Source organism: Chinchilla lanigera, unplaced genomic scaffold, assembly GCF_000276665.1.
Source record: "Chinchilla lanigera isolate Chin_1 unplaced genomic scaffold, ChiLan1.0 scaffold00001, whole genome shotgun sequence".
NCBI lineage: Eukaryota > Metazoa > Chordata > Mammalia > Rodentia > Chinchillidae > Chinchilla > Chinchilla lanigera.
In genome coordinates this window covers 1,578,803-1,606,284 of record NW_004955402.1, presented here as the reverse complement: position 1 = coordinate 1,606,284, position 27,482 = coordinate 1,578,803, and the positions used below count along the sequence as shown (strand labels likewise).

Genomic DNA, 27,482 nt, shown 5'->3' with positions numbered 1-27,482 from the left:
CGCACTTCCAGACTTTAGAACTCGAACTCAGGTACGAAACTCCAGGGGTTCTGCATCTCCAAAAGTTCTCCACACTCCCTGACTGACAGCTGAGAAACGGGCCCAAGCGGGCCGGACCCTCTCTTCGGGGTGCAAATTACACGAGCAATGAAAGTGACTTGCGAAAGGGGAGAAGAAATATCGCCTCATTACATGAAGAATGATTTAAGGAATGGAAACAGAGGGCAAGGGCAAGGCACCTCCCTGCCCAGCCCGCCCCCCGCTGGTGGATGCACACCTCGGGTGTGCGTGTGTGTGTGCGTGCGTGCGCATGCGGCACTTTCCAGGCACAGCCCTGGCCCTCACTTGCTGGTGTCAGCCCAGCCAGAGGCTGTGCAGCAGAGGACGCGGTCCTCACCCACCGCAGGCTCTCCTGAGCCGCGCCTGTCTGTGTGGACGGAAATCCAACGGCGTCGTTCCAGAGGGTGGTGAACATCTCGGAGGGCTGCAGGCCTTCTGACCCACCCTTGTGGTTCAGGCCGTGGCACACAGTCAGCCCTTGTGGATCCTGTGGACAGGATGGAGAGCACCCCACGATGCTCCTGGGGGTGTCAGGGTCCCGACCCTCTGCCCACACCTTCAAATGCTTGACTCCCTGTCTGCATACTCCTGTTTAGAGGCAGCTCCTGTGATGTACACGGCTGCCCCACTGCACTGAACTGGTCGCCCACACGGCCGGCACTCAGGCCTGGACACAGTGAGCACGCCCCAGCTCAGTGCCTACAAGTGGCAGACGACACAGCAGCAGGCAGGACCCAGTCACCTGGCTCCATCCATAAGCGGCCCAGAAGGAATCTGAGTACTGATCTGAGAGGCACAGAAATCTACAGAAGCTGTGGATAGGCAGCCCGGACTTCACAACGGCCAGCTCGACGGGCTCTGCGGCTCACAGGGCTGGCTCTGTTCGCAGTGATGCAGCCCCGTCACAAGCCGGTGTCTGAAGACAGCGGAAGCACCAGACAGCCGCTCCAGCCCATGCGGCCGGCACCGGGGCATCTCTGCTCACAGGACAGGGAGCCCTGGAATAAACGCGCAGGACCTGTGTGTTCGGATCTGCAAGGGTTTACACAGCCTAAACCACACCCAGACTCTGGACAAAAACATCCCCCATTTCCCAGCACCCAGTCCTCCACCCCTCTGCGCATACCCGCAGCCCAGCCCGACCCAGGCCCGTCTCCTCGCCCCCTGCACACGCGCTGCCCACAAACAGCCTTTGCCAGCTCAGCTGTGAATATTTGATGGTGGCATATGTCTGAGTGACAGAGCGGGCCCTGCCCTTCGGGGACAGGAGCAGCAGGGTGCATAGGCTCCTCAGATGCAGGAGACAAGGGTGGGGTGAGCGCTTTTTGGACAGCACAGCCTCACCCTTGGGTGCCCTGCTAACCACCTGGCCATGGAGCACACTAGTGAATAGCGAGGAAGCAACGTCACCTGCTGCATGCCCAGCCAGCAGGGACCGAGGTGGGAGAAGAGGGCAAGGGCTCCACGTGCAGCGTAGCAGGGGGCCCCGCCGGGGGAGCTGTCAAGCACTGGCTCAGATTCCACCTCACCAGTTGCTTCCCCTGCACCCCACGCTGCCTGTGGGACCAACCTCCCCCTCAACTCTCTGTGCCCAATGGAGCAGCCGTGGGTCCTGCCTGTGGGGAGGGACTCGGTGTCAGGAAGTCAGGCCCTCTTCTGGGTCCAAGAGAGCCACTGCCAGACGTCCCCTGAGCCTGGAGGAGCCTGGTGAGGTCTGACCCTTGAGGCATGCACTGGAGAATAGCATGTGAGGAGGGTGGACAAGGGTCAGGGTCCCCGTCCAGGTGGGGTCAAGGCTGGGCACCCACAGGGATCTCAGCGTGGGAAGGTGGAACAGGGCAGCAGGGTTCTCCTGACAGGCCAGTGGGGAGCACAGGGAGGACTCACGCTTGCTCCTGGTCAGAGAGGTGCAGGCGAGGGGCAGGCAGCGGCCCCCACATAGACAGCTGGCACACTGCCATCATTGCCTGTCTTGGCCAGTCACCCTGGCCCTCCCTGCAAGGGCCCTGGGCCTCCCTGCAAGGGCCCTGGGCAGGCAATCCATGGTGACGGGGTCGGTGCTGGGGACCTTCCAATGAGGTGGTGATGGTCACCCAGGGAAGATGGACGAGGCGTCTCCAGGGCCTGAAACCCATATGCCACCAAAGCTCAACCCCAGGCCACAGGCCAGGTGGGGCAGAAGCTACTGTCCTGGATAAATACGCCTGAAGGCCATGCACTGAAGATAAGGTCCTGCCCTGGGCGCTGCTGGGAGGTGGGAGGAAGCTAGGGTGCTGGGGCAGAGCCCTGAAGGGGACACAGCCAGCCCCTTTCTGTCTTTGCCTCCCCATTGCCCAAGAGGGGAGCAGCTCCTGCACGGTGGACCCGGCCACAGGCTGAGGTCATACAGCTGGCTGACCACGGATAGAACCGTGGAAACTGTGAGCCACAATCACCCTCTCCACTGTACGTCGAGCAACTCAGGTGCCGGCATGGCAATAGACTGACTAACCCACAGGCCACAGCACGGGCCACTCTGACAGTGTGGCCACTTGCAAAGCTCAACAGCCCACTCCAGTGCCCAAGAGCACTGTGCACACTGTCCCCAAATACACGCCCCCTGCACCCAGCATGGCAAGGTACAGGGCAGGCAACTGATTCCCAAGCCGGATGACCAAAGGGAGGAAGGAAAGACGAAGGAGAGACCAGCCCTTGCAGCTCTGGGGCCCGGCTGACACCTGGTGGCTTCAGATATGGACTCAGCAGCCAGCCAGGGAGGGCAGCCCCGCCACTGCCCGCTGCCTCCCCCTCAGCACCCGTGGGGAGGAGCCAAAGGCTGTGGTGCAGCACCCTCCTCTGCAGCACCCTAGAGCCCTGGGTCGGCGCGCAGGGCTTGCACTGAGGCTGCAGCAGAACTCGCAAGGGCCCAGGCCAGCAAGGGATCTTCTCTCACAGCTCCCCCATCCCGCGGAACGCTAAGATCTGAACCTGTGAAACCAAGCGGCCGTGCTGAGGAGGAGCAGCGAAGGAGGTAAACACTGGCCGGGGCGAGTCCCTCGGGAATCAACGCCGTCCAGCCTTCCAACAGCCCCAGGTGCAAAACTGAACTAAACTGATCCGAAACAACTGTCGGCCGATCAACCAGAGTCTCACACTGTTGCTAAAGGGAAACAGATGTGAGAGCCATGCTGTCCCCTCCCGTCGGGCCGTGTTGCGCTGGTCACAGCCCTGCCGCGTCCCCTGTGGGGCCATCCTCGAGCGCTCTCACCGGGAACCGAGCCCACGGCTGACACACAAGGAACCGGGAGGCCGGGAATCTAATGGCCCAGACCCTGCGGCACCTGAAGAGCTGGAGAAAGTCAAGTTCCTCATCAGCCAGCGTGAGCCCCGGGAGAGGAGCTCTCCAGACTCTGGGTCCAGCTCAGCAGGGAAGGCGGCTTCACAACCTCGCCTGAGCTGGACTGGGCGAGGGTCCTCGTGAAGCAGAATTTACAGACACGGGGCGGCACACAGCTCTGTTCTTGAGGCTGGGGTTTGGGTACGAAGCAGACATTAATGGGAACGCCTGTGGTCACCAGGTGGGCACGGGACATTTCCTGTTGTGTTTGGGCAGGAGGCAGAAGCTGGTGGAAGCAGGGTCTGGGGGCTTCAGGATTTAGATCTCCTCTCTGATAGATAACAAGATCCAGCGTGTCCTGAGCTGGGAACTTACTGAGCAGAACAAGCCCTCCATCTGACTGAATGTAGTGTGCTAAATTTAAAACAATAATGGAATATTATATCTGTACCATCCCAGAAAAGAACAGGTAAAATAACCCGGAAGTGTGACCACTGATTTATTTAAACGTTACAGAATCAGGCACCTTGGCAGTGTTCCTTTTGGTGGTGAGCACATATTATTGATAATCAAACACTTACCTAATAATTTACTCAATTAAACATTTTCTTGCTGTGTGTTTTATTATGACATAGTGAAACACAGTAATAATCATCCTAATGGTCTAAAGACTGTTTTTAACAAAAACCAGATGCAAGTGGTTTTAAATATCTGCTACTATTTCCTTTCTGATGTCTAAACACAGCTTTACAAGTTGCAGACCTCTTGGCCTCTTCAGGTAGGCAAACTGAGCATCGTTTGTCATCCAGGGTGCCGTTAGTGACTCCAGCTAAGTGTGTCCCGGGACACAAGCTCAGGATAAAGCCCTTTCAGTGTTTATTTTAAGCGTACACAGAGATCACTTTAAGATTAGTACAACTTCCTGCCAAGTAAGGACCCCTGCCCGAGCTGCACAGGATAACATCTGCTCCCCCTCTCTGTCATCTGAGGGTAGCTTTGGAAAGTTTACAGAACTTTACTTGGCCTGCTCGGATTTCTCCAGGTCACAGCTGTCACCAGAATGAACAGATCCTCCTTTACAACCCTTTCTGCCTCTGTCCCCAAGCACTGCAGGACAGCCCAACGCACAGCAAAGATACAGGATCAGCAGTGACTCTGGAGGAGGGTAATAAAGCTTGGTTTGCTAAGGGAAATACTAAAGCGGTTTGAGAGCTTACTCCTTTCAAACAGGGAAGCAGAACTCTCCTTCACGACAGCAGTGTAGAAAACTACACCCAGAGCAAGCCTGCCGTAAACCTGCTGCCACTCCTTGGCCTCTGCGCCGCCTCAGCTGAGAAAGGCCCTTGTGTGGGACCTGCTTCTCCGGAAGGAGGCGTCAGGAAGACCCACCGAAGCTTCAGAGCCTCTCCCTGTCATCACCCCCTGGGATTCTTGTTCTAGTCTACGCCAGGGTTGTCTGCACTTAGATCATGGCTTTCTGAATGCGCAGAAGCCAGCTCTGTTCAATCACACACCTCAGACAGCGACCTCCACCCTGTGCATGCAACACAAGTATCTCACGCATGAACTGGTCCAGTGATGACACTTCTGAGAAGCCCTTGCTGTAGGACAAGGGCAGTGCCCTCACAGAGCGTTCAGCCGGCCCCCAGCAAACTGACCCCAAAAGGGAATGAGAAGCCCGCCTGCCCTCCCGTCAGCCTTGAGAACGCACGGGCACAGAGACATTCCTGGGAGGCCCAGCAGGCTGACTTCCAGCAAGGAGCTCACACACAGTGCAGCTGGGGCTCCTCAGAGCATGGGCAGGTCACAGGTAACGGCACAGTCACTTGTGTGTCCAGAGTCCAGGAGGGACAGAGGGCCACATGCTGACCAGACTCTGGGCTTTGATACTTACACAAACGAAACTGCGGATCTGTGCCCGGTGTGTGGGGAGGCAAAGTCCACACAGCTCCACGGGAGCCAAGGGCCCGGCCGGGTGGAACCTGGTCTTGTTGACGCCTGCTTCAGTTCCTTAACCTGAGAGCGAGCACCAGAATCAGCACCTGGCTGTGGGCGCCTGCGGGTGGAGTGTGCTATCACTTCAGTGAACCCCCAGGAATTGTCTTCACCCCGAATGCAGGTGCTGTCTTGCAATAATACAGAAGTTTCTCTACCGCCTAAGAAAGGAGCCGGGGCTCAGCACTGCAGCTGGCACACAGGGCAGGGGCAGAGCAGCTGTCTGGCTCTCTTTTGAGTGTTCTCACTAGCACCTGTCCAGACGAGTGTCCACATCCTGCTGGACCACATGGCCGCTGCTTGACTTTGGTCATCGGGATCCTAGAATAAACCCAGCTGCCACTTCCCCAGGCTGCCACCTTCCCACCTGGATGCCTGTTCCACCAGCACGTGAGATGGCGTAAACCTATCCTCGCGCAGAAGCCCACCGTGCAAAGACACCGATCAGTTCCGTGTGTTTGTCACGTGTGTGGGCCACACTCTCCTCACCAAATCAGCCTCTAACCTCCTTATTCATAATGAGAAGCGGCCTCAGACCCTTGGCTTCACACTGCCTGTTCTGGTTTCTCTCTTTTGCGATCAGTGTGACTCACTTCCTCACGTTTTCCCCAGCAAGCTGGACTCCAAATGCTGGGAAGTTCAGACCACCTCCCCAGGACAGCAGGTCCAGGGCAAAGCAGGCTCTGAGACAGCACCAACAGGGGACGTGAAGTCAGCTCAGAGCAGCGGCAGCGTCACTGCAACAAGCAGATGGTTGCTGAGGCCACGGAAAAGCCACCGCTCAGCAAGGCATGTAACGTCCAACACGCGGAAGAGGCCGCCACGGCGAAGCGCCGTGTGTCCCATCTTCTCACTCTCCAAACCCAAGCCAAGAGCTGTGTGGCGAGTCTCTCAGTCAGCGTGTGTCGAAAGAAAGAATGAACGGCACTCAACGTGATGTGTCCCACGAGCAGACACGCGCACCATCAGTCCGAGCTGCAGCCGATGAAAGCACCTCCCGCAGCTCGCTCGTCTCATCTCTCCAGACACTCAGCCGAGCCTGTAATCCATCAGCCAGCACGTCTTTATTAGCCGCAAGGGCTCCCTCCCGCCTCCCAAAGCCCGAGGACTTCACTGTTCCTCAGGCTGAGTCACATCAGGCGTGGCTGTGGGTGTGGCCGCCCACACACCAGTCACCTGTGCACCCTGGAACATCAGGCCTCTTGATCATCGTTTTCAATCAAAAGTCCACCGTGAGAATTAAATTAATGCATGTAAAGCATAAATATACACTTCGAAGACAGCATGACTCCATTATGGGGTTACTAAGCTAAATATTATTTAACAGCTCATCAGAGATATCAGCAACGGCTCAGCAGAACAATGCTGGAAATCACATACTCGTTTACTGACAGTTAGACTTGTTCTAGAACTGACTTGTTCACTGCCTTCCCTCAGTGAAGACTAGTTCCAGCAACCTCTGAGAAAGGTTAAATCTAGCTCACTCTGATATTCGAGCAACTACACCTCGCTTGAAAACAGTAACCGTGCTAGGCAGTCCTTACTGAGCACTCTCGAGGGCCTTCCTCCGGGTCCCGAGCGTAATGCTACATTCCACCCCAACAAAACACAAACCCTTCCACCGTGCAGCCCGATGTGTGGCACTCCCCATACCACACAGGAAAGGAACCTACTGTGTATCTGGGTGACCTCACTGGCTTGCAAGCTTGGTCACATGGGGTTACCACAGTCAGCAGAGCCTCAGTCCTGGTGCAAAGCACAATCTGTGAACAGCAAGAAGGCACCCATTTCCTTCCCCATGGTGTCCAGGCGAAAACAAGAGGCCCGTGGCAGGAGGGAATGGTACTGTCCGTTCTAATGGTCTTGACGTCTTCAGCTGCCTGGGTCCTCCTGTGCTGATTAGACCCGGAGGAGCAGAGTCCAAGGCCTGTGCTGTGCGAGCTTCCATCTCCAGTGGCCGATGGTCTGCGAGGCACCAGGCCACGGCGTCGGCTGTGCGGGACGAGGTGTGCACGGGCCGGAAGCTACGTCCACCAATGCTCCGGAGCCCAGGCCCTGGAGATGGGTCCCTCTGCTCATCTCACACTCTCCCAGGTGTGCACTGCGTGCCGAGGCCCTCGGGCCCTGCTTCTGGCCCAGGACATACAGCAATAAGCAAACGAGCAGCTCTGCCTTCCTGACTTCACAGGCTGTCAGGAAGATGGAACAAATGTGGCTACTACCTGAGACCCTGAGGGACCAGCTCCGCAACAGATTGCACAGCTGAATGAACGTGCAGTTAGCCCGGCTGGAGGGCAGAGGCTGCGAAGGAGGCTGTGACCCTGCTGGTCCCCATCCAGCCAGGGCCACACCGGCTCCTGAGGTGGATTCACTTCTATGCAGATTCATGATCTGGGAGCGGGGACAGCAGCGCTCCCTGTGCTCCTGCGCATTCGTCAGCAGGTCTGTTGCAGACTCACAGAAGGCGTCAGGACACAAAGCCTGAAATTGGGCCTCCCTGAAAAACCACTCTGCATGCACCATCTCCACTGGGCGCCACGAGGGACCCTACACTACCAGGCAGGAGTGACCCAAGATGCCTCAAAACACAGGTTTGAGGGGCGCATCAATGGGCATCCCATGCACGCAGAAAAAACTTGTGGCCCTTCCTTTCAGAGCCATCTGCCTTCCATTACGTAAACTAACAGACGAGGCCTTGCTGAGCATGGGTCATGATTCCTGGGGCCGAAACACAGGAAGGAGGAAGACAGAATGTCACACTGCCGCATCCGGACTCACAGGAGGGACGCATGTGGGCTCCGTGCTGGCGCACATCCTTCCTCCCCTCCTGCATCCTCAGCACCGGCACACACCTGTGCAGCTACCCATGTTCTGTCTGTGCGCTGACCCCGTGCCATCCATCACATCAGGGGACTTCTCCAGTGGAGGGGTGCTGCGCTTTGCTTTCGCCCCTCATTGCAGCACTATCATCCCCATGGAGCCGTCCACGCTCACCCAAGCAGAGTTCCTCGTGCACCTGACTCACTGCTTGCTTGGGGCTGCCAGCTTAGGGACCGATTCAGGGCAGCCACAGGAAAGGGGGTGCCAGCTGCCTGAGCTCCCAACAGAACCATAAGGAGCCCTCTTGATACCAGCAGTAATTCAGTGGGACCCAGGAAAGTGCCCATTTGTAAAGCGCTGCCGTTTCTCCACATTCCTGAAACCTTTGAGAAATGAGCCCCACGCCATGAAACAGGAGTGGGCTTTGTGCTACCATCTTGCTTCTGAAGCCAAGAGCATTCTGCTCACGCTGACCTCCAGGAAGGAGGCTGTGTTGGACAAGATTTGTGTAATTCTGTGTAGTGAGTATTGGAGGAGGCTAGAGGAGCTGAGAGACAGCAGGAAGGCTACAACCCAGCACCTGCAGTCCTGCAACCAGGACACAGGGTCACAGTGTGCTTTATAAACAGAGTGATGAACCTGCAGAATGGGGGAAGTCAAAGCCATTGTTTGCTGCCCTGTGTACACAGGGTCTGTGCTGCTTCTCCCAAAGGTTCCAAAATTCACTGGGGACTCAGCACCCTGGCCTTTCCCACGCCACTCTGTGGGTCAGGTCGGACCTAATTTCCTTTTCCCTTCATGCAACAGACAGCCGTCACACCCACCCATGGCACTGGCACTCGCCTCGTCTCTTGCTATGGAGGAGTGTTTAAAAAAAGAAGCAAGTTAGCCAGCCTCACACCAGTCACCCCAGTGTTCTAAGAGGCTGAAGCGGAAAGATCCCTAGTTCAAGCCCAGCCTGGAAAACTTAGTGACTTAGTGAGATCTTGTCTAGAAAAAATAAAATAAAAATGGACTGGGGACATGGCTCCGTGCAAAGGTGCTAGGTTCAATCCCCAACACTGTAAAAAAAAAAAAAAAATGTTGAAAACACAGTGTATTACATTAACTCAGTGTCATTTCCATTTTATACCTGTAGAACTTCAATTGAGTAAGTTCACAAATCAGACTATTCTTTCTAATCAGAGCCTCAGGAAACACTGCTTCTCTCTTCTGTGCCATCAGGTCTTGCAGGAACACCCTGAGCACTAACCCTGCAGTCACTCCTTGCTGCCTTTATGGTGCTGCACATACTTAAGAGGCCTCACTGGTGCAAGGCCAGGCAGAACGGGACAGGCTTCCTACCCCGACTTCTGCCTGCCTCAGAAATGCCACACACTGCTCTGAGCACTCTCCTCACAACCCCGGGTGCAGCACATGTGCCCATGCTGCCTGTCGCCTGCTGGGTCTGCGGAAGAGACTGTGAGTAAAACACCTCTCAGACAAGCGGCCACCCTGCTGCCAAGGACCTAATAGGTAACGTCTGTAGGAGAACATCTGCGCGCGGGCGTCACAGGACGTTGTCCACAGCCCCACCTTCGCAGCCCTTACCCTGTGGAATCCCCACTTCCTAGGGACCACCTTGTACCCAGGGCGCAGCACAACACACCCAGACTGGACAGCTGGTACGGGAACAATAAAGGCTCTTACCTTGCATCGTTGCTTTTGTTGGTTCTGAGAAGAGAGGAATGAGCAGGAGGTAGATAAGGTAGACGAAGGAGAGCCCATTGTACCGGAAAGCGCACGCTGCAGGTGGGGAGAGAGGAGAGAGGAGAAAGTCATTAGCAACGGCAGCGCTGTAGAGCCACGGTGCGCAGAAACAAGTGTGGGTGGTGGTCAGAGGCATCACCAGGTGGACAGCGTCACTCCCTGAAGGGGCGTCAATCACGGAGTCTCGCATTGAGTACTGCACGAGCTGAGCATTATGTGGGGTAAGATGTGAATCGGAGAACTGAAATGCAGGGCCCCTGCTCTCAAAATCCAACCGGGAAGTAGAAAGTTTTCAAAAGGACAGTCTAAAAAGCTGATACAGGGGTAGCTCGGTTCATGAACTTAATATATTCAACAATTTGGGGGGACATGCCAGCATTTGCATTTGTGTGTGGAAGATGGCTGTGGTCAGTTTGTCACCCAAAGTGGAGTCTGTGAATGGAACCAAAAGTCTGTCAAATACTTTTGTTTAAGAACCGAACTGTTTCTGAACAGTGTTCATGAACCAAGGTACCACTGAACAGCTGCAGTAACTGTTAAAGGTGTAATATAGATGTAAACTATAACATAAAACACAAAATGGTGGAAGAAGGGTGGAGTAAATTTGTAGACTTGTTATAAGCAATTAAAGTTAAACTGTTATCAGCTTCAAATAGCCTGTTATAAGATGTGTTATGCAAGCCTAATTACAACCCCAAAGCAAAAGCATATGGTACATTCAAAAGAGAGAAAAAATAAGAAACCAAAGCACGTCACTGGAGAAATCATCAAGAGAAAGACAGGAAGAGAGGAAGAAAACTGATGTGTGAAACAACCAGAAAACAATGAACAGAATGACAGTAGTAAGACCTTGCCTATCAGTGATTACCTGGACTGTAAAGGCATTAAATTCTCCAATCAAAAGACATGGAGTGGCTGAACCGATTTAAAAACCAACTACATGTGAACTACCCACAAGACACATACTTTACCCTTACAGACACGGAAACTGAAAGTAAAGGAATAGGAAAAGGTATTCCAAGCAAATAGAAATGAAAAGAGAGTGGGGTAGCTATAAATACACCAGAAAACAATACATTTTACATAAAAAAAAAACTAAAATGAGGCAAAGGGCACTATATCATGATGCAAGGGTCAATTCATCAGGAGGACATAACAGCTGTAAATATATATGCACCCAATACTAGAGCCCCTAAATGTATCAAGTAAATAATGATGGATATGAAGGAAGAGGTGCCCTTAGTATAACAGTGGGAATTCAGTATCTCACTTTCAGCAATGGACCATCCAGACAGAAAACTGAGGGAAACATCAGACTTAAACTAAATGTTAGACTAACTGGACCAATCAGACATGTGGAGAAGACTCCATCCAACAGCAGCAGAATACACATTCTTCTCTAGCACATGGGAAAGATTCTCTAGGACAGACATGTTACACCACAAAACAAGTTTTAAAAAACTTAAGAAGACTAGAATCATATCAAATACCTTTACCAACTATAGTGCTATGAAACTAGAAATCAACAACTGGAAGACTTTTGGAAAATTCACAAACACATGGAAATTAAACATGCTCCTGAACAATCAATGGGTCAAAAAAAAAATTAGAGACATTTTAAAGTATAATGACACACATGAGAGTGGACACAGAACTTTTGGGACACACCAAGAGCAACTCTGAGAAGTTTATAGCCGCAAATGCCTACATAAAAAGAAGAATGACCTCAAATACTGTAGCACTACACTTCGAGGAACTAAAAAAGAAAAACAAATTAAACCCAAAATTAGTAGAAGGAAGGAAATGATAAACAGCAGAGTAGAAACAAATGAAATAGTAGAAAACATAATGATCAATGTAAAGAGCAGTTGTTTTTTGAAAAGATAACCAAAACTGATGAAACTCTAAGGAAAATACAATGGATAAAATCAGAAATGAAGAGGAGACATTATTAGTTACCATGGAAATAAAAAGGATCATAAGAGGTTACTATGAACCATATACAGCAAAATTCCCAGATGCATTCAACCTAACATGATGGAATTATGAAAAAGGAGAAAATCCAAACAGATGAAAAATGAGAAAGGAGACTGAATGAGCAATAAACCATCATGTCAAAGAAAAACCCAGTCCCACCAAACATTTAAGAAGAAAGAATACCATCCCTTCTCAATTTCTCATAAAAACTGAAGCAGAGGAAGTACTTCCAAATTTACACTGACGCTAGTGTTACCCTGATACCAACACCAGAAAGGGACACCACAAAAGAATTGTTAAATCACAGGTCAGTAGTGCTGATGAAAGGAGCTGCAAAGTCCTCCACAAATCCCTATGAAACTCAACAGCACACTAAAAGAATCATTCACCAACAAGTGGGCTTTACCCCAGGAATGCAAGGATGGTTCAATATCCACAAATACAGAAATGTAACCCACCAGATTAGCAGGATGAAGGACAAAACCATACGACCATCTCAAAGATGCAGGATAAGTAGTTGACAAAATCCACATTTTCATGATTTAAAAAAAAAAAAAACCCTCTCAACAAAGTAAGGACTGAAGGAATGTGTTTCAATACAATAGCACCTAATAGCATGCTCACTAGTATAAAGTTAAAAGCTCTTTCTGTAAGTCAGGAGCAAGACAAGGGTGCTCACCCTCACCACTCCTGTTCAACACAGTACTGCAAGTCCCAGCCAGAGCAGTTAGGCAAGAGAAACAAATAAGGACATCCCAAGTGGAAAGAAAGAGGCAAAATTGTCTGTCCTTGCCAGTGCATGATCTTGTATATAGAAAACCCTAATAATGCTACTAAATTATAATAATTATTTTAAAAAATCAGTTAAGCTACAGAACACAATATCAACATATGAAAATCAATCACATTTTATAAAACAAAATACCTGAAAAAGAAATCAATAAAATAATCCTATTCACAAAAACTACAAAAAAATACTTAGGAATGAATTTAACAAAGCAAAAATCCACTGAATACTAAAGAAAACACTGATTGATAGATGAAATCACAAATAAACGGAAAGATATCCCACATTCATGGATTAGAAGAATTAATATTGCTAAAATGTTCACACTACCCAAAGTGATCTACAGATTTAATGCAACCCCTATCAAAATCCCAATGGCACTTTCTCGTAAATTAAAATAAAAAATTAAAACTTGTTAGGAACCACCAAAGAGCCTAAATGGCCAAAGCAGTCTTGAGCAAGAACACAGCAGAAGGCACGACACTACCCAACTTCAGAACAGACAGACAGGGTCTGGCATAACATCAAATACATCAAACAATGAACAGAAAAGGGAGCTCAGAAGTAAACCCATGCAGTTCCTTTTAGAAAGAGGTGCCAAGGTCACAGAAGGGGGAAGACACTCCCTTCAAGAAGAATGACGTGTGGCCCTCCTCCCACAGCACACACGTGTCCCCTCTTATCTGCTGTCTTATGTTCCACGGTCAACCACAACCCTAGAAATAACTCGTAAGTTTTAAATTGCACAAAACCTTGCATAATCAGCCTTATCTCCGTCCTTGGCAGTTGTCGCTCCTCTGTCCTACTGTCCCTGCTGGGCACACCACAGCCCCTGGTCACGTGGTTGCCAGCCCACTGATCAGATGGACCCCCCAGTATCACAGTGCTAAGGTCCAGCTTTAGCTCTATACCTCACTGGCTGTCCTGAAACATGTGCCCCAGAGACATGGGCAAGGACTGTAGAAAAGTCACTAGAAAGTGGATTAAAGCCATCTGCAAGACGCCCAAACAGTAAGATACCATAAATCCTATGCTACGTGGGGGGTTGGTGCTCTGATACCAGGGTGCCAGTGGGAGACGGTGGGTGGCGGAGGCTGGAGCTGACTTCAGAGGAGGGGTGAGGGGACAGGGCCTCTGTGACCTCAAGAGTCAGGGCCCCCAGAGCAGTGACCCCTGAAGGCAGCTAGCCCCCCGCCTTCCCAGAGCTGCCAGGGGGCCGGTGTGCATGTGACATCCCAGGGGACACAGGACACATCGAACACACCACTTTAGTGCAAAAAGACTGTGACCTCCAGCCTTGCCTGGCTCTCTGATGGAAGCCACCCGCCACTTGGGGATCCCACAGGTGGGGTTGGTTGTTTCCAGCCCTCACCAGCCCTGACCACCGCTGCAGTGGGCAGCGGTCCTTGACTGGCTGTGCCCTGCCTGTGAAGGACGCTGAGCCAGGTGGCCTGGCCCGCTCACTCTTGCAGCCCAGGCCCAGGAATCAGACCCAGTGTGTGGTGCTTTAATCTGCTCACTGCTCGGCTAATTTGCACGCAGCAATGGGTAACTAAGACCCAAATTAAATGAATAATAAGCCACATCTAAAAATCCACATTCCTTTTCTTTTGGTCTGAAATGTCCCACTTGACTGGTGGCAGGCATCACACTGCCACAGTTTCGATTTGACTTTATCTGCCCGAAGCTGCGACCCAGGTCAGCCAAGCTCTCGAGGACATCAAACACCGTATCTAAGTGACTTATCTCCATCTAGGGCAAAATATGTCTTTGAATTTGGCAGTACAGCGCTTCCAAGCTAAACAGCCTTAGAAGGCAAACACTGCTCCTCAATCAAGCGTGATGCTGCCCCTGCTCAGGTCCCAGAAACAAAGCACACACCATCACTTTTCACAATGAGCGGCCACTGCGTCCGACACCGTGCTCCGACAGCTCACCGTGGCCGCCCCTCGGCCCTGGTCTCAAGAATTACCTCTTGGCAGAGAAGGAGAATGCGGACCCAGTGTTCACAGGAAGGGGACTCCTTGCTCTAGATAAGAATCAGTGTGGTCCCCACACTTCCCACCTGGCTTCAACCATCCAGAGTTAGAAGCACAAGAAGGGCGCAGAGGAATTTCTCAAGCAAAAGGCTCCTGCCAGGTCCAGAGTGCTGACAGCTCCCTGGGCCACGGGGCAACGTGGAAAGCTCTGTGGGCGTCAAGGTGACCACACAAGTCCTCGATGTCCAGGCTCGTCTCCTCCGCAAACTTTATTTTCTGAAGCTGAAAGTCGCCGTGTGGTTTCTGAGAATCTCTAAAAGTAGGGACAAAGACAGATGCGGCTTGGACAACCTACAGTTTATCGATACAGAGAGAGGAAAATCTTTACAGATCTGGAACGATTAAGATGGCCAGGCAACACTCCCTGTGTTGCAGAATGGACTCTAATTCCCCGCCACCACGGCAGTGTGATCGCACGCCCTTCGGTAATGGCTCGCAGCAATAATTTTAGAAGATGTTACTAAAGGTGAATGCCCTCAGGGCGCAGTCCGCAGTAGGGTGTGCTTTCCTACTTCCTGCACCCTTTCAGCAAGGCGAGGCTCATCCCTGCAAACAGCCTTCATTGTTTAGAGCCTGCATTTCCACTAAGTACCTTCTAATGCTCTTTACTGGTCCACCAGCTTTGTTTATTTTAACAGTTGCTACAGCACTAGATAGATACACATTACTCAGAAGAAGCAACCTCAGTATCAAATGACAAAACAGTTCTGCCAACTCAGTGATTCTAGAAACTGTTTACATTTTTAATATTTTCTGTCTTTACTCCGGAGAGATCAATTGCTTTTTAAATGGATGTCCGCTCAAAATCTTTGTTATTTCATAAGTTAGAGAGAGACGGAGACAGGCACAGCTGCAAAGCATTTACAATGGAGCAGGAAACAAATTAAACAATCGTAGATTCTTCCTAAGGAAGCAGAGCTATCAAAAAAAGCAGAGACCAGAGCAAGGCACTTATGCCACCTGATTCATTGTCTGTTCGTGCAGGATTGATCCCCAGTCACGCACTGGGCTGCACATCCGGTGACAGCTGGAAACCCCCAGTCAGGATGCTTCGGAAGTGCAGAGTGCAGGCCAGAGCTCTGCCTTCCCGACCCTCCATCTCTGACCTTGTCCCAGGTGCCCTCCTCAGACAGTGGCCAAAAACACCATTTCTTCAAAAAGTGCGACGCCAGTCTCTCACACTACCATCAGGAAGGGAGGACACAGCCATGCCTCTCCTCACACACACCTGGTCATGCCAAAAGGGTCTTCAAATATTTGTGACGTAAAAAAAAAAACAGTGGAAATGTTTTTCAAATGAGAAAAGGTGATCTCAGGTCTACAGCTAGTCCACAGGTTTGAACATTGCATTTTTACCGGGAGACGCGTTAAAGCTGACACTGTTGCCTTGACAGGGTTGACACAACACCCATGGTTCAGTCGTGCATTTCTCACACTTTAAGAAACAGAAACATAAATTGGTGCAACCATTATGAAAATCAGCATGGAGATTTCTCAAAGAACTGAAAGTGGAAATTCCACATGACCCAGTGACCACCCCTTCTTGGTGTCTTTCCCAAAGAGCTAATGACATCCCACTGCAGTGACCCATACACATCAATGTCTTAGCACCGCAATTTGTAATGGCTAAATCCTGGAAGCAGCCTGTACACCCACCCACAGACAACGAGGCAGAGAAAGTGCAGTATCTATGTAAAATGGAATACTCGGCTATACAGAATGATAAATTTGAGACATTTGCAGGAAAATGGGTCACCTGAAAATTATGATGTTGGGTGATATAAACCAGACACACAGGTTTAAATATGGTACGATGCCTCTCATCTGAGCAAGGCAACAAACAAAGAGAAGAATAAGGATGGGTAGATGGGGACACAGAATGGATCTCTTGCAATAGGGAAGTGGACCAAGGGGAAAGTGCAAGGGGTGAGGAGGAGGGGAAGAGGAGAGAAGAAGAATACAGATGTGCCATGTGCAGGAGCCTAATAACCCCAGGTGATGTAAGCACTATACGCCACAGCATGAGCTAAGATTAATAATATCAACACAAACGAAAATCAGAACAGGGCAACTGCAGGAGGGAGAAGGGAGAGAAGGAGAGGGGGATTTTACAGAGGAAACAAGCTCATTTGTAAATGTAACCACTCCCCAAGATGCCTGTGAATTGCATGCACTGCAAACATGTACTAATAAAATTTAAAACTTTCACCGAAGAAATATAAATCTTATATTGCGTGTTAATTTCATCAAATAACTTAGCTAAGAAAGCTGGGCGTGGTGGTGCACGCTTGTAATCCCAGCACTTGGGAGGCTGAGGCAGGAGGATCGTTGCAAGTCCGAGACCACCTGGGCTACAAAGTGAGCTCAAGGCCAGCTTGAACTGCATAGCGAGACCCTGTCTCAAAAAGACAAAAAAAAAAGCTAAGAAAATGGAGTCGTAGGATAAAATCTCAAGGAAAACAAGATCTTTACAGGGTAATAGATTACAGGGACCCACAGTCAAACTGTTATTATAAAATCATAACCATGACTCAGCTTACTAAAACTGTTAGGCCAATTTAAATGAAAAACTGGTCTGAATCTTGTCCAAACAAATTGTCCAAACAAATTGGGCTATAAAATGAGTCCAATAGATAATCACTAAGATCACAATTTGATGTTTTGTTTGGCCATGAGCTTAAAAATTCATTGCCTGTAACAAATATGAAAGCGTAGGTTCTGTTCAACATATAGTACACACACATATGCACAGGTATATTACATCAAATATTAATGACAGTATTAAAGTGTCACTGAATTTTGCAAATTCACTCTGATGGATTGCAGAGTTTGTGGAGTTGTTTTTTTTTAAGTTAATAGTGCTAATGTTTTCCTCCTCTAAAAATACCTTTTAATACCTTTTACAAATGCGCCCACAGAAAGTTTCTGTAGGTAAAACCCAACCCTCTGCTCAAGTTCAGGCACACAATCATCTCTGATCTGAGCAAGCAGCCTGGGGCGGTTCCTCATGACAGCAAGGGAGGAAATGAAGCTTTCATGCTCGTGTATAATTTCCTAAACCATCCGGAAAATCACAGTAGAAGTCAGAAGCACTGGGAGGACAGCGCGGGGTGGAGTGCGTGTGCAAGGCTCTGGGGGGAGGAGAAAGAGGAGGCGGTGGAGAAGGAGGAGCAAGAAGAGGAGCAAGAAGAAGGAGCAAGAAGGAAAATTAGCTCCGCATCCTTATGAGTCTGAGGAACCTTCCATGGAAATCCGTAGCCTGGAGTCCTCCAAAGTAAAAGGAGCTCCGCCCCTGTGGGACTGTGCGACTGGCGGAGGGGTCGGCACTAACACCATTTGCTCTTGTTTAAAGACTTCTGTGATGCTCTGTAGACTGAAAATCGCAGGGTGGTACCTCGCTGGGGTGCTCAGCTGTGCGCTTACTGACACAGGAATCACTCACTGTCCTCCACGTACACACGCATGCTCGTATGAAGAGTGAACTTTCCATGTAGCGGGTCTTAACTCACATGTGTAGAAAGCACCAGCTCACACTGTTGGCAAACACTGCACCTCTCTAACGGCCCACACTACGAGAATGTAGAAGGACTTATTTTAGATTTTGAAAACTTATTAATTATAGTTAAACTGTAATCTGTAAAGAGCTATGGCTCTTTAAGAATTGAAAGCCTATGACTATTCTCAGTTAAAATATTGTATTTATAATAAGTGAGCCATTTGAGTTTATTTTAAACTGCCTTTTCAATTCGTTTTTAGTTTTTAATTGCCTTTATTTTTTAATTAATTGTTTGTCATATCTGTATTAACTCTACTGTCCTAAACTTTTCCCAGAGATGAACTTCTCTTCCTTGTACACACAAGCTCTACTCCACTGCCAACCCCCTCAGCCAGCTCCCTGCCCCCTCGCCGCCCCAGTGGGGAGCTCCTTAGTATTTCAGTCACTTTCAGAAGCCAGTAGATCCCTCAGGATCTCAGAGGTCTCATGGCAACCCCTCCATGTCGCGATGTCAGTGTCTCTGAGCTATTAGGCTGCACAATAAACTCACTGGGTTCCTACGCCAAAAAGTGTCGAATGTGAGCAAGTTCACTAGCTCAGCCTAACATACTACAGAGGCTGCTACAGAGCGGAGACCGAATGTCACTTTCCTTTGAGAAACAAGAGTGACCAGTATCGGCCCTACCCTACCTCCAGCTCTGGCAAAGGCCAGAGCATGCACACAGACCTGGGCTTTCCGCAAGTGGCAGTGGCGTCTCAATAACTGCATTAATTTACTGCCTGCCACAGTTTTCTTCTTTCAAGAACTTATTAAAAATAGATCTGTGTAGGCTTTTCCTGCAGGCTGCAGAATATTCGATGTTATTCTTGGCAGCATCCCCCTGGACTGCTTGCACATCAGCCCTGCAAGAAATCAGTTGCGCCAGCGGCGAGGAGGTCACACTTCTTCCATCTTCAGCTTGGGGAGTGGCCCAACCTCGGTCTGGTGAGCAACTCACACAGCTCAACGCTGCTCAAAAGTTCCTGCTCTTGTCTGGCTAAGTCTGCTATGACTTCCCTCCTGCCTCTCCGTGGGAACACCCTCTCCCCTGAAATAACTGGAACTATCGTTATTGCTGTCAGCTGTTTCTGCAGCTGGAGAAGGGGACACACCTTTCACAGAGTGAATTCAGCCCTTGATTCCATCAGATTCCAGGGCACAATGCTCAGTGCTAATGACAAACAGCCTCTGACCACGGTGTGAAATCCTCACTACCTGAACAACATCCCAAGTCAAAAGCCTCCCAAGTAGCCTCTTCCACCAGCTGATCAGTCTCTACCTGCTCGACATCTTACCTGCATTTGGTCGGATCACAGAGGTCCACACTCCTAGGAGTGGAGTGGGGCGCAAAGGCCCTGGGGAAAACCCTCAGCCACACCTCAGCTCCCTCAGCCTCCCCTGTCTCCCTCCTAAGCCTCCCTGCCACGCACCCTCCTCCCCTTCAAAGGTTAAGGCCATCACGACTCCGCGGGTACTTTATTTCCCAAAAGAGTAACGACTGCAGGAACACTGTGTGCTGTTCTGTCAGCCCTCCGCCCGGACAGCCTTTGATCTTTTTTACTTCAGATAAAAAAGTCTTCAATCTCCCAGGCAAAAATGACGTCTCACCTCTCCTGGCCCATCTTAAGCCCTGCACTTGCTAAACAATCCGTAAGTTTAGGAGTCGCCCTGTGTTCCCCAAAAGTGAGGCCATTTTGTTAGCAGAGTTTATCTTCAAATAGCAGCTATAACCCACAAGCTGTTATGAGACCTGCACGGACGGTGACCTCTACGGAGGTCAGGTTAGCTACAGGAATACTTCTAGGTTACTTGGCAGATTGTCACTGGGGGACAGGGAGATGGCAGAACCCTGCTACTCTTGCTAACACCTGAAGAAGTCGAGCAACAATGCACCCCTTAAATGAACTCCTCCAATTTTAGCCAAGTCTCTTAAATACCCACTCCCTAAAGGTGCAAACCACCAGCCCTAGGCCACTCTGGAGCAGGCCTTGTTTCCTGTTTGTTACTCTATTTCCAGTTTCTATGCCGATTTCTAAATTCTGTAAGCATGCAGTAATTATTTACTGAACAAAATAAATTCTTGCCTCTTTCTTTGCCAACCTGTAATTTTGTCTACCCAAAAATTCATAAGTAGCCGCAGTGTTTGTCTCCTCCTGAAGAAAGTCCTCACAACCTCAGCAAAGTCATGTTTTGGAGGATATATGTCTGGTGACACAGGAATACTTCAGTGTGGATTTCCAATCGATGCAATCCTCAGGGCCACTGTCACAGAACAACAGGTGCACGGGGAAATGAACAACAGGAATAAAAGAGACTGCAAAGTGTTACAGAGGACTGGTCTAAGAGGCAGGCACTGTGAACATCTTCACTAAGAGGAAACTAAGGCTCAGGGAGAATATGTGACCCAGCGCCAGAGAAACAGAGGTTACCCTCCTGTGTTGGCTCTGGAGTCCCTACTCCTACCCCTTGTTAGGGCTGACATCTAGCTGTCCCCCCAGAGCCTCATGTGCTCACAGGTAAGGCTCTTGGGATGTCTGGCTCATGGGTGTGATACTGGACCACAGGCATTTGATACTGGATTAGTCCTTTGTTTTAGCATAGTTCTTGGGCTGGCTGAATGGATTTACTGAAGAGGGAAGCCCCGCCCTGGGTGTGGATGGCACCAACCAATAAGTTTGTAGCCTGAATGGAATAAAAAAGGTAAGAAGGAAGGCTTCCTTCTTCCTACCTGCCATGCCATAAGCTGTTTCTCCTCACCAGGCCCCTCTGCCATGCTGCCCTGCCTTGGAGCCAGCTGACTATGGACTAAAACCTCTACAAACTGTGAACCAGAATAAGCCTCTCCTCGCTAACTTGTGGGTGTCGGGTAGTTTGTCCTAGCAATATGAAAGTAACAAGATGCCCCCTCTACAAGCTCTCATTCAAGTAAAAAACATCGAGATTCCATCACACTTTTAACATCATTCCTTCTAAGAAAAGCAATCATAGGAGAAAGAACATTGTTTCTTTAGCGTGCAAAAATACATTCTGCGTCTAAAAGACAAAAATCATACCCAAGGGAAACATCATCATTTCATCTCTTAAAACCCCCCGCATTTGGTTTTGTCACTCTTAGGCTCTGATCACCCCGGGTGTGCAGGATATCAGCATGTAGGTCTCGCTAACTTCCACACCATGGGTCATTTGAAAATCGGGCTTCGTCCTCGTGTCTGCAGGGATCCCGGGGTGGCACCGACACACACATGATGACCGGACATGACATACAAGGCTAAGGGATGTGCCCCACAGCTCTCTGCACCATCAGGAGAAAGCGGACCGACCTCCAGCAACAGCACAGCGTCCAGCAGCCCTCACCTACAGGGTGCGCTCAGCGTCCAGTCTGCCTAGCACACAGCGCGGCTCTGGCAGCATCAAGCAGGACAGAGAAGCAAAGGCCCTGGCTTCAGCGTCCCCCATTACAGGAAAATGAAGTAAGAGCAAGGATAACTGGAGACTAACCCCCTTGCGGGCAGAGCCTGGGAGCCGGAGGGCCTCCGGTCCTGCACCTGTCACAGAGAAGGCGAGCAAGTGCCGGGGAACCTTCGTCCTTGTAGGAGGAAAGGAGGGGTGCAGCCGGAACTCCACACCTTCCCGTGTTTCTTTTTAACGTGGATGTGACGCTAACTCTCTGTGACCACGCGGGGCTCTGGCAGGGTTCAGGGAACACTGAGGTGTTCAGCGACCGCACACAAGCTTTCCAGGTGCAGCGCCAGCCCGAACCGGCCACCCGAGGGGAGGAAAGGCAATTCTAATCGCAGTGCAGCCGCTTCAAGCAAACCTGGGGCACCCCCAGCCTCCAGCCGCCTCCGCGAGGACTTATGCGGTGGGATTTCTGCAGGGTGAAGACCGGCTCACCCACTGGGGAGCCCTCTGCGGTGACCTGACTGAGCCCTGGGGGCCACTTCTACACGAGAGGGAGGCGACCCACGCGGACAGCGCCGGGCTGTGACCAGCACTGGCCTGGGTGCCCACTCGGGTGGGCTGGACCGCTCCCTGCGCAGGGAGCCGAGCACCGGCCTCTGGCCCGCGCTGTCCTTCCCGCTTTCCTCCTCCAGCCGCACACAGGAGAAATCTCCCCAGACCAACTCGCGGGGCCACGCCCCTGCGTCCTGAGGCTGCCACGGGAAGCCGAACTACCACCGCAGGGCAGGGACTCGCGTCGGTGGGCGCAGGGAATGCGCCAAGCGCCCACCCTGTCCCTGCGCGGCCCTCTGCCCGTCCTGTAGGTCCGCTTCCCTTCCTCGGGTAGATGACATCCGCACGGCAGACCAGACCTTTTCCCCTCAGCTGTCCTGCAGCACGCGATTTGTGTTGCAGACTGCCTAAAATTACAATCCGCGAACAACAGGGAGCCCAGCTCAGGCCGCGGTTTGCCGGAGAACCGCACCCGAGGCCCCACGTGCTGCTCCCCACGACGCCACAGGCTGCGATGATGGGAGAAGTTTCCAAGGACGGCGTGTGACCCCGGCCGGTCACCTCCCGCCCCGGTGCAGGAGCTCAAGCACGGGCGACCTCACAGAGCCGGGGAGCCGGCCGAGCCGGGGGCTCCTCGCCGCCGCTCCGCCTGCCCTGCACCCCCGCAGCTGCGGGACCCTCGGCTCCGCACACGTGCGCATGCTCAGTGTGCAGACTTCTGCAAGGGCAACCAGAACGTGTGGTGACTGCCTTTAAGATGTATCACACTGCAAGGCACTGCCTCGAACCTTCTCCAAGTCCCGCCCCACTTCAAACACCCCCGTTACTCTCAGCACTTTCAGAAGCGGCTCTGGAAGTCCCCTCTCCCGAGTGTCTTCAGAAAATATGATCAAAACGAAGGTGAATGTTGCTGCCGAGGGCCCTGCAACAGGAAGCAGCTCATAAAAACACGACGCTGTGTCCTCACCCACCTCTCTCGCCGGACCTGGCACCATGCGACTTCCGGCTCTCCTCAAAGTCAAAAGGACGGTGAAAGGGAAATCTTTTGAATCAATTCAGGACAGAGCAGCAGCCAGGACAGCACAGCTAAAGACCCTCAGGAAAGAGGACTCCAGAGCTGCTGCAGAAAGGGGCAGGGACATGGGATAAGTGTGCTCACAGTGAGAGGCGTATTGGGGGTGGAGTTAGTGGCAATGTGTCTTTTACTGTAACAATTTTTAAAATTTAAACATTCCCTATATTTTTCATCACTCATACATTTTACTTCATGTCTAAAAAGCTGCTGCACTGTGTTTTGTTACAAGATAGAAGTATTTTCATCCGTGTAGTAGCTAGCCCAGAATTTTTTGGGAAGAACTGTATTCATGTGGTTGTTTCCCTGGTTGGCACCATGGTTAGGATGAGAGGTCCCAGGACATCCAGGGAGGCAGACATGCTCAGCCAGTGGGGGAGATGCTGCCTGTGCCTTCCTGGAGGGAGAAAATGGCGGGGAAGCCACTCGGGGCATCGCTCACGAAGTGTGGGGTTCACTCCCGAGGCCCCGAGCTCTGCTTCAGCCTGGTGTGAGGCAGAAACAAGGCGACACGTGGTGGGGGGCCCAGCGGGAGGATGGGGGCTCAGAAGTCCTCCTGCACACTCTGGGCTGACAGCCTGTGACGGGCTGGGGACGGGAGCCGCTCAGGGCAGCGGCTGACACAGGTCTGAAACCTGGGCCTGTTCTAATTCAAGAGTCAGCCGGCTCAGCTAAGCAGAGGGGAGGCAGGGAAGGAGTCCCAGCGATTCCACTGCTGGCAGACTTCAGTTCCTCCTCATCCTCCTTTGTGGAACCAGTGAACCCGCACCAAACAGTGTCAAGTCCTGCGAAGATGCCGGAACCCTGGCCAGCTCACCGAGCCCTGCGTCTACAGCCACACGTGGGGCGGCCAGGGTGGGTGACGTCACCATCCTCCTTCCAGAGAAGAGGGGCCAGGGGACCACGGCAGGTGAGGATGGCCAAGCGGTGCCCGACCTTGGCTCTCTTTTCATTACTGTGATTAACATGTATTAACTGGCACAGTACTGGGTTCAGTGTGATACTTCAATACTTCTTCCAGTTGGCATCGGTCAAATCAGAGTGGGCAGCACTTTTTTCTTAGCAATTCTTCTTTTTCTTTTCATTGAGACAGGTTCTTACTGTGTTGTCCAGGCTGGCCTTGAACTTCTAGGCTCAAGTGATCCTCCTGCCTCAGCCTCCCAAGTACCTGGGGCCACCACCTCCGGCTCATCTGTATGCAGCTCCATGCGTCTCCCCTGCAGCTCCTCGTGGAGCACAGAACAGGTCACTGTGGACTGCAGCCGCCCGCCGTGCTGTACCACATCCCTCACCCACCTCAGGGCTGGGTGTCCCGCTGCGCCCTCAACTGTGCAGACCTTGCACACCCCTCCCTCCCCCACTTAGATGCAGGGAGTAGTTTGGGCTTCCGTTCCCCAGCAACTGAGTTTCTTCGACCTTTGTTTGCTCTTTGCTCCATCCATTTAGATATTTATTTATTTACATGTTTATTTATTGTCTTTTTGAGACGGGGTCTCCCTACGCCCTTCAGGCTGGCCTTGAGCTCAATCTGTAGCCCAGGCTGGCCTCAAGCTTGCAGCAATCCTCCTGCCTCAGCCTCCGGAGGGCAGGAATCACAGCAGTCCACGTGAGTCCCCACGTCCAGCTCTGTGCTGTATCCCCAGGTCCTTCCCCCTTATTAGAGATGCAAGAATCCACCAGGCACCTCGCTCTGCTTGCAGCCTTTCTGCTCTGCTTTGCTCTGAGGGGGGCAGGCTGGAGCAGGAATGAAGGAAACACCGCCGCAAGCCCCGTCCCAGGACAGGAACCTGGAGAGGAGCTCAAGAACTTCCTCGGGCTGGCCCGGCTCTGGCGGGTCCTGGTGGGAAGGTGCTGTGCCTGGTACTGAGCCTACGCGGCTCCCACGCCTATGTGTCCTAGTCTGCCTCCGCCCACGGCTCCCACGAAACCCTTGCAAAGCGGATGAATGCCCCAGAAGCCTGCGCATCGGCACACAACTCCATTCACTGTCGCTGTACTGTGGAGAGGAGCCTGCGAGGGTAAACAGCCCCTGACCGCGTCGTCGGAGAGAAAGGATGGTGCGGGAACCAGCGCTGGTCCGCCTCCTCCACACCCCAACACCTGGTCACCGTCGCCCCCATGACAACATGGCACCCCAGACGCCAGGAACCGCTGCTTCAGGGCCTGGAACGCCCCGTGTCCCCTTCCTCCATTCTTCCTCCCTTGCTTCCTCCCTTCCTCCTTTCTTCCTCCCTTCTTCCTTTCTTCCTTCTGCCTTCCTCCTCCCTTTTTCCTTCCTTCCTCTTCCTTATTTCCTCCTTTCCTTCCTTCCTTCCTCTGTGCAAAGCCAGGGTCCCAGATACTGTAGACGGAGAGCTCGTGCCCTGGCTGTCCTGCCTCAGCGGGCCCCGTCCTCCCCTGCACGGCAGCCCCACCGAGCCCTCAGCCTCCAGACCCAGGTGGGCTGGCACCCAGTGGTGAGCTCGCTGCCCGGCAGGGTGAGGCGCTGGCTTCATCCCCAGCACCACAGTGCATAGAGCAATCACATTGCATGTTTGGAGTTCTGTGAAAAGAAGCTATTGATTGGTCTCCTGAGAGAGGGTCTCAAAGGGGGCACAAAACCATGGCAAAGGGGTCACAGCATGTGCACCGTCTCACTCTGAGAAGGGCCCTGCTGAGGGTCTCCTCAGAAATTCTGCCGCTCCTCTGAGGGAGACGGGGGGAGCAGCTGGGAGTCAGGGTGCTGAGACCCACGGCTGTGACTCCCGGCCCGTCCGCACACCTCCCTTCTGTGCTACTGTTGCTCCTTCTGGCATCCCGTGGGCTGGCGGTCAGATCGGCCCTCAGGGGCCACACCACAGAAGAAGGTAGGGCAGAGAGGGAGAGAGGAGGGCAGAAAAGAGGAGGGAAGTGGGGAGAGAGGGAAAGTAGCACCAAGTGCTTCGCAGGAAAAGAAACAGGAGGCACTGCGGGCGGCTCAGGGCTCAGCGCTCACTCAGCCATCTGGGCCCCGGTCGTCTCAGCACTGCAGAGGATCACGGAGAGGTAAAAAGGGAAGTACCGACAGCTGGCGTTAAGCAGGGCAGTGCAAGCGAAGGGGACCACGGGTGCGGGAGGTGGAGCCCACCGGAGGCTGTGCGGACACTGTGGAAACCATTTCCGACCACAGGAGCCGGAGCTGGGGGAGGGAAGAGGGCAGCGGAAGTCCATCACTCCTCGCAAAGGGCCTGATAAGCAAAGTACAAACATGAGGCAAAAATAGACGCCTGCCCTCTGATCCTTCCCATCAGCCGAGCACACGCTCCCTGCTTCCTTCCGGAGCAGCCGTGGGCGCGGGAAGACGGGAGCACAGGTTTGTGAGGAGAGGGCAACCACGCAACACAAGGGAGAGCAGGAACCGGGGGCAGCGGCCTCGCTGGGATCACGGAGAATATTCTCTGCCACACTGACAGGCATCGCGGAGAAAGCCCCGCAGAACAGCAGGCTTCGAGCCTGGCACTGACACAGCGTTCTACACAGAGAAATTACTCCAGAACACACTCGTTAACAAAGGTGCAGCGTTCAGCAACAACTCCTCGCAGGAGCCCTGGATGGGGCCGGTGAGACACAGCATCGGGCATCTCGATGCAGAAGTGGCTGAAACAGCTGCCTAGAACCACGATTACCGAAAGAGATTCGGGGCTGAGTCTGACGGCCACGCCCCCGGTCCAGCACCAGGAACGCATTATGACAAATGCCGTTTTCAGAGCAAAGCGTTAGGAAGAACCACAGGCGAGCGGCGTCGACGTGGGACAGGCCATGCCGTGGAACCCTGCTCGTCCGCCTTAAATCAAGACGTGAAGAACATTTACCAGGAGACTGTTAAGTAAATACAGCAGGTTAAAAAGACAGCATGAGATTCGATTTTGTTAAGATATTTAAATATTCATTTGATGAAAGCCAAGGTGAGGAGATGGAAAACAGCAGTCGGCACGGACCTGTATTCTGCATCCAGACATTTGCGTCCATTTTTATATTCTCTACAATTAACATAATAGCCTTAGAACCAGGAAGGTAGGTTATTAATTTTGAATTTCTTTTTAAAATTTCTCTGAAAACAAAAAAGCCAAGGCACACTTTTAGCCAGGCAGGGATGAAGTCGCGGGGCAGTCTGAGTCACAGCTTGAGAGACCCGAACAATCAGAGCTTTGTGCGTGCA

The 27,482-nt window shown here is 51.9% G+C and overlaps 1 protein-coding gene across 3 annotated transcripts in view; it reads right to left on the bottom strand.

Annotated features, from left to right (window-relative positions):
• Piezo2 (piezo-type mechanosensitive ion channel component 2) overlaps positions 1-27,482 on the bottom strand; it is a gene marked incomplete at its 5' end in the record, with an annotated part of 338,525 nt that overhangs the window by 266,859 nt on the left and 44,184 nt on the right. For all 3 annotated transcript variants that reach the window (XM_013514699.1, XM_005372584.2, XM_013514720.1), the window contains 1 exon segment: positions 9,881-9,976. In XM_013514699.1, the coding sequence (XP_013370153.1) occupies positions 9,881-9,976 (96 nt within the window).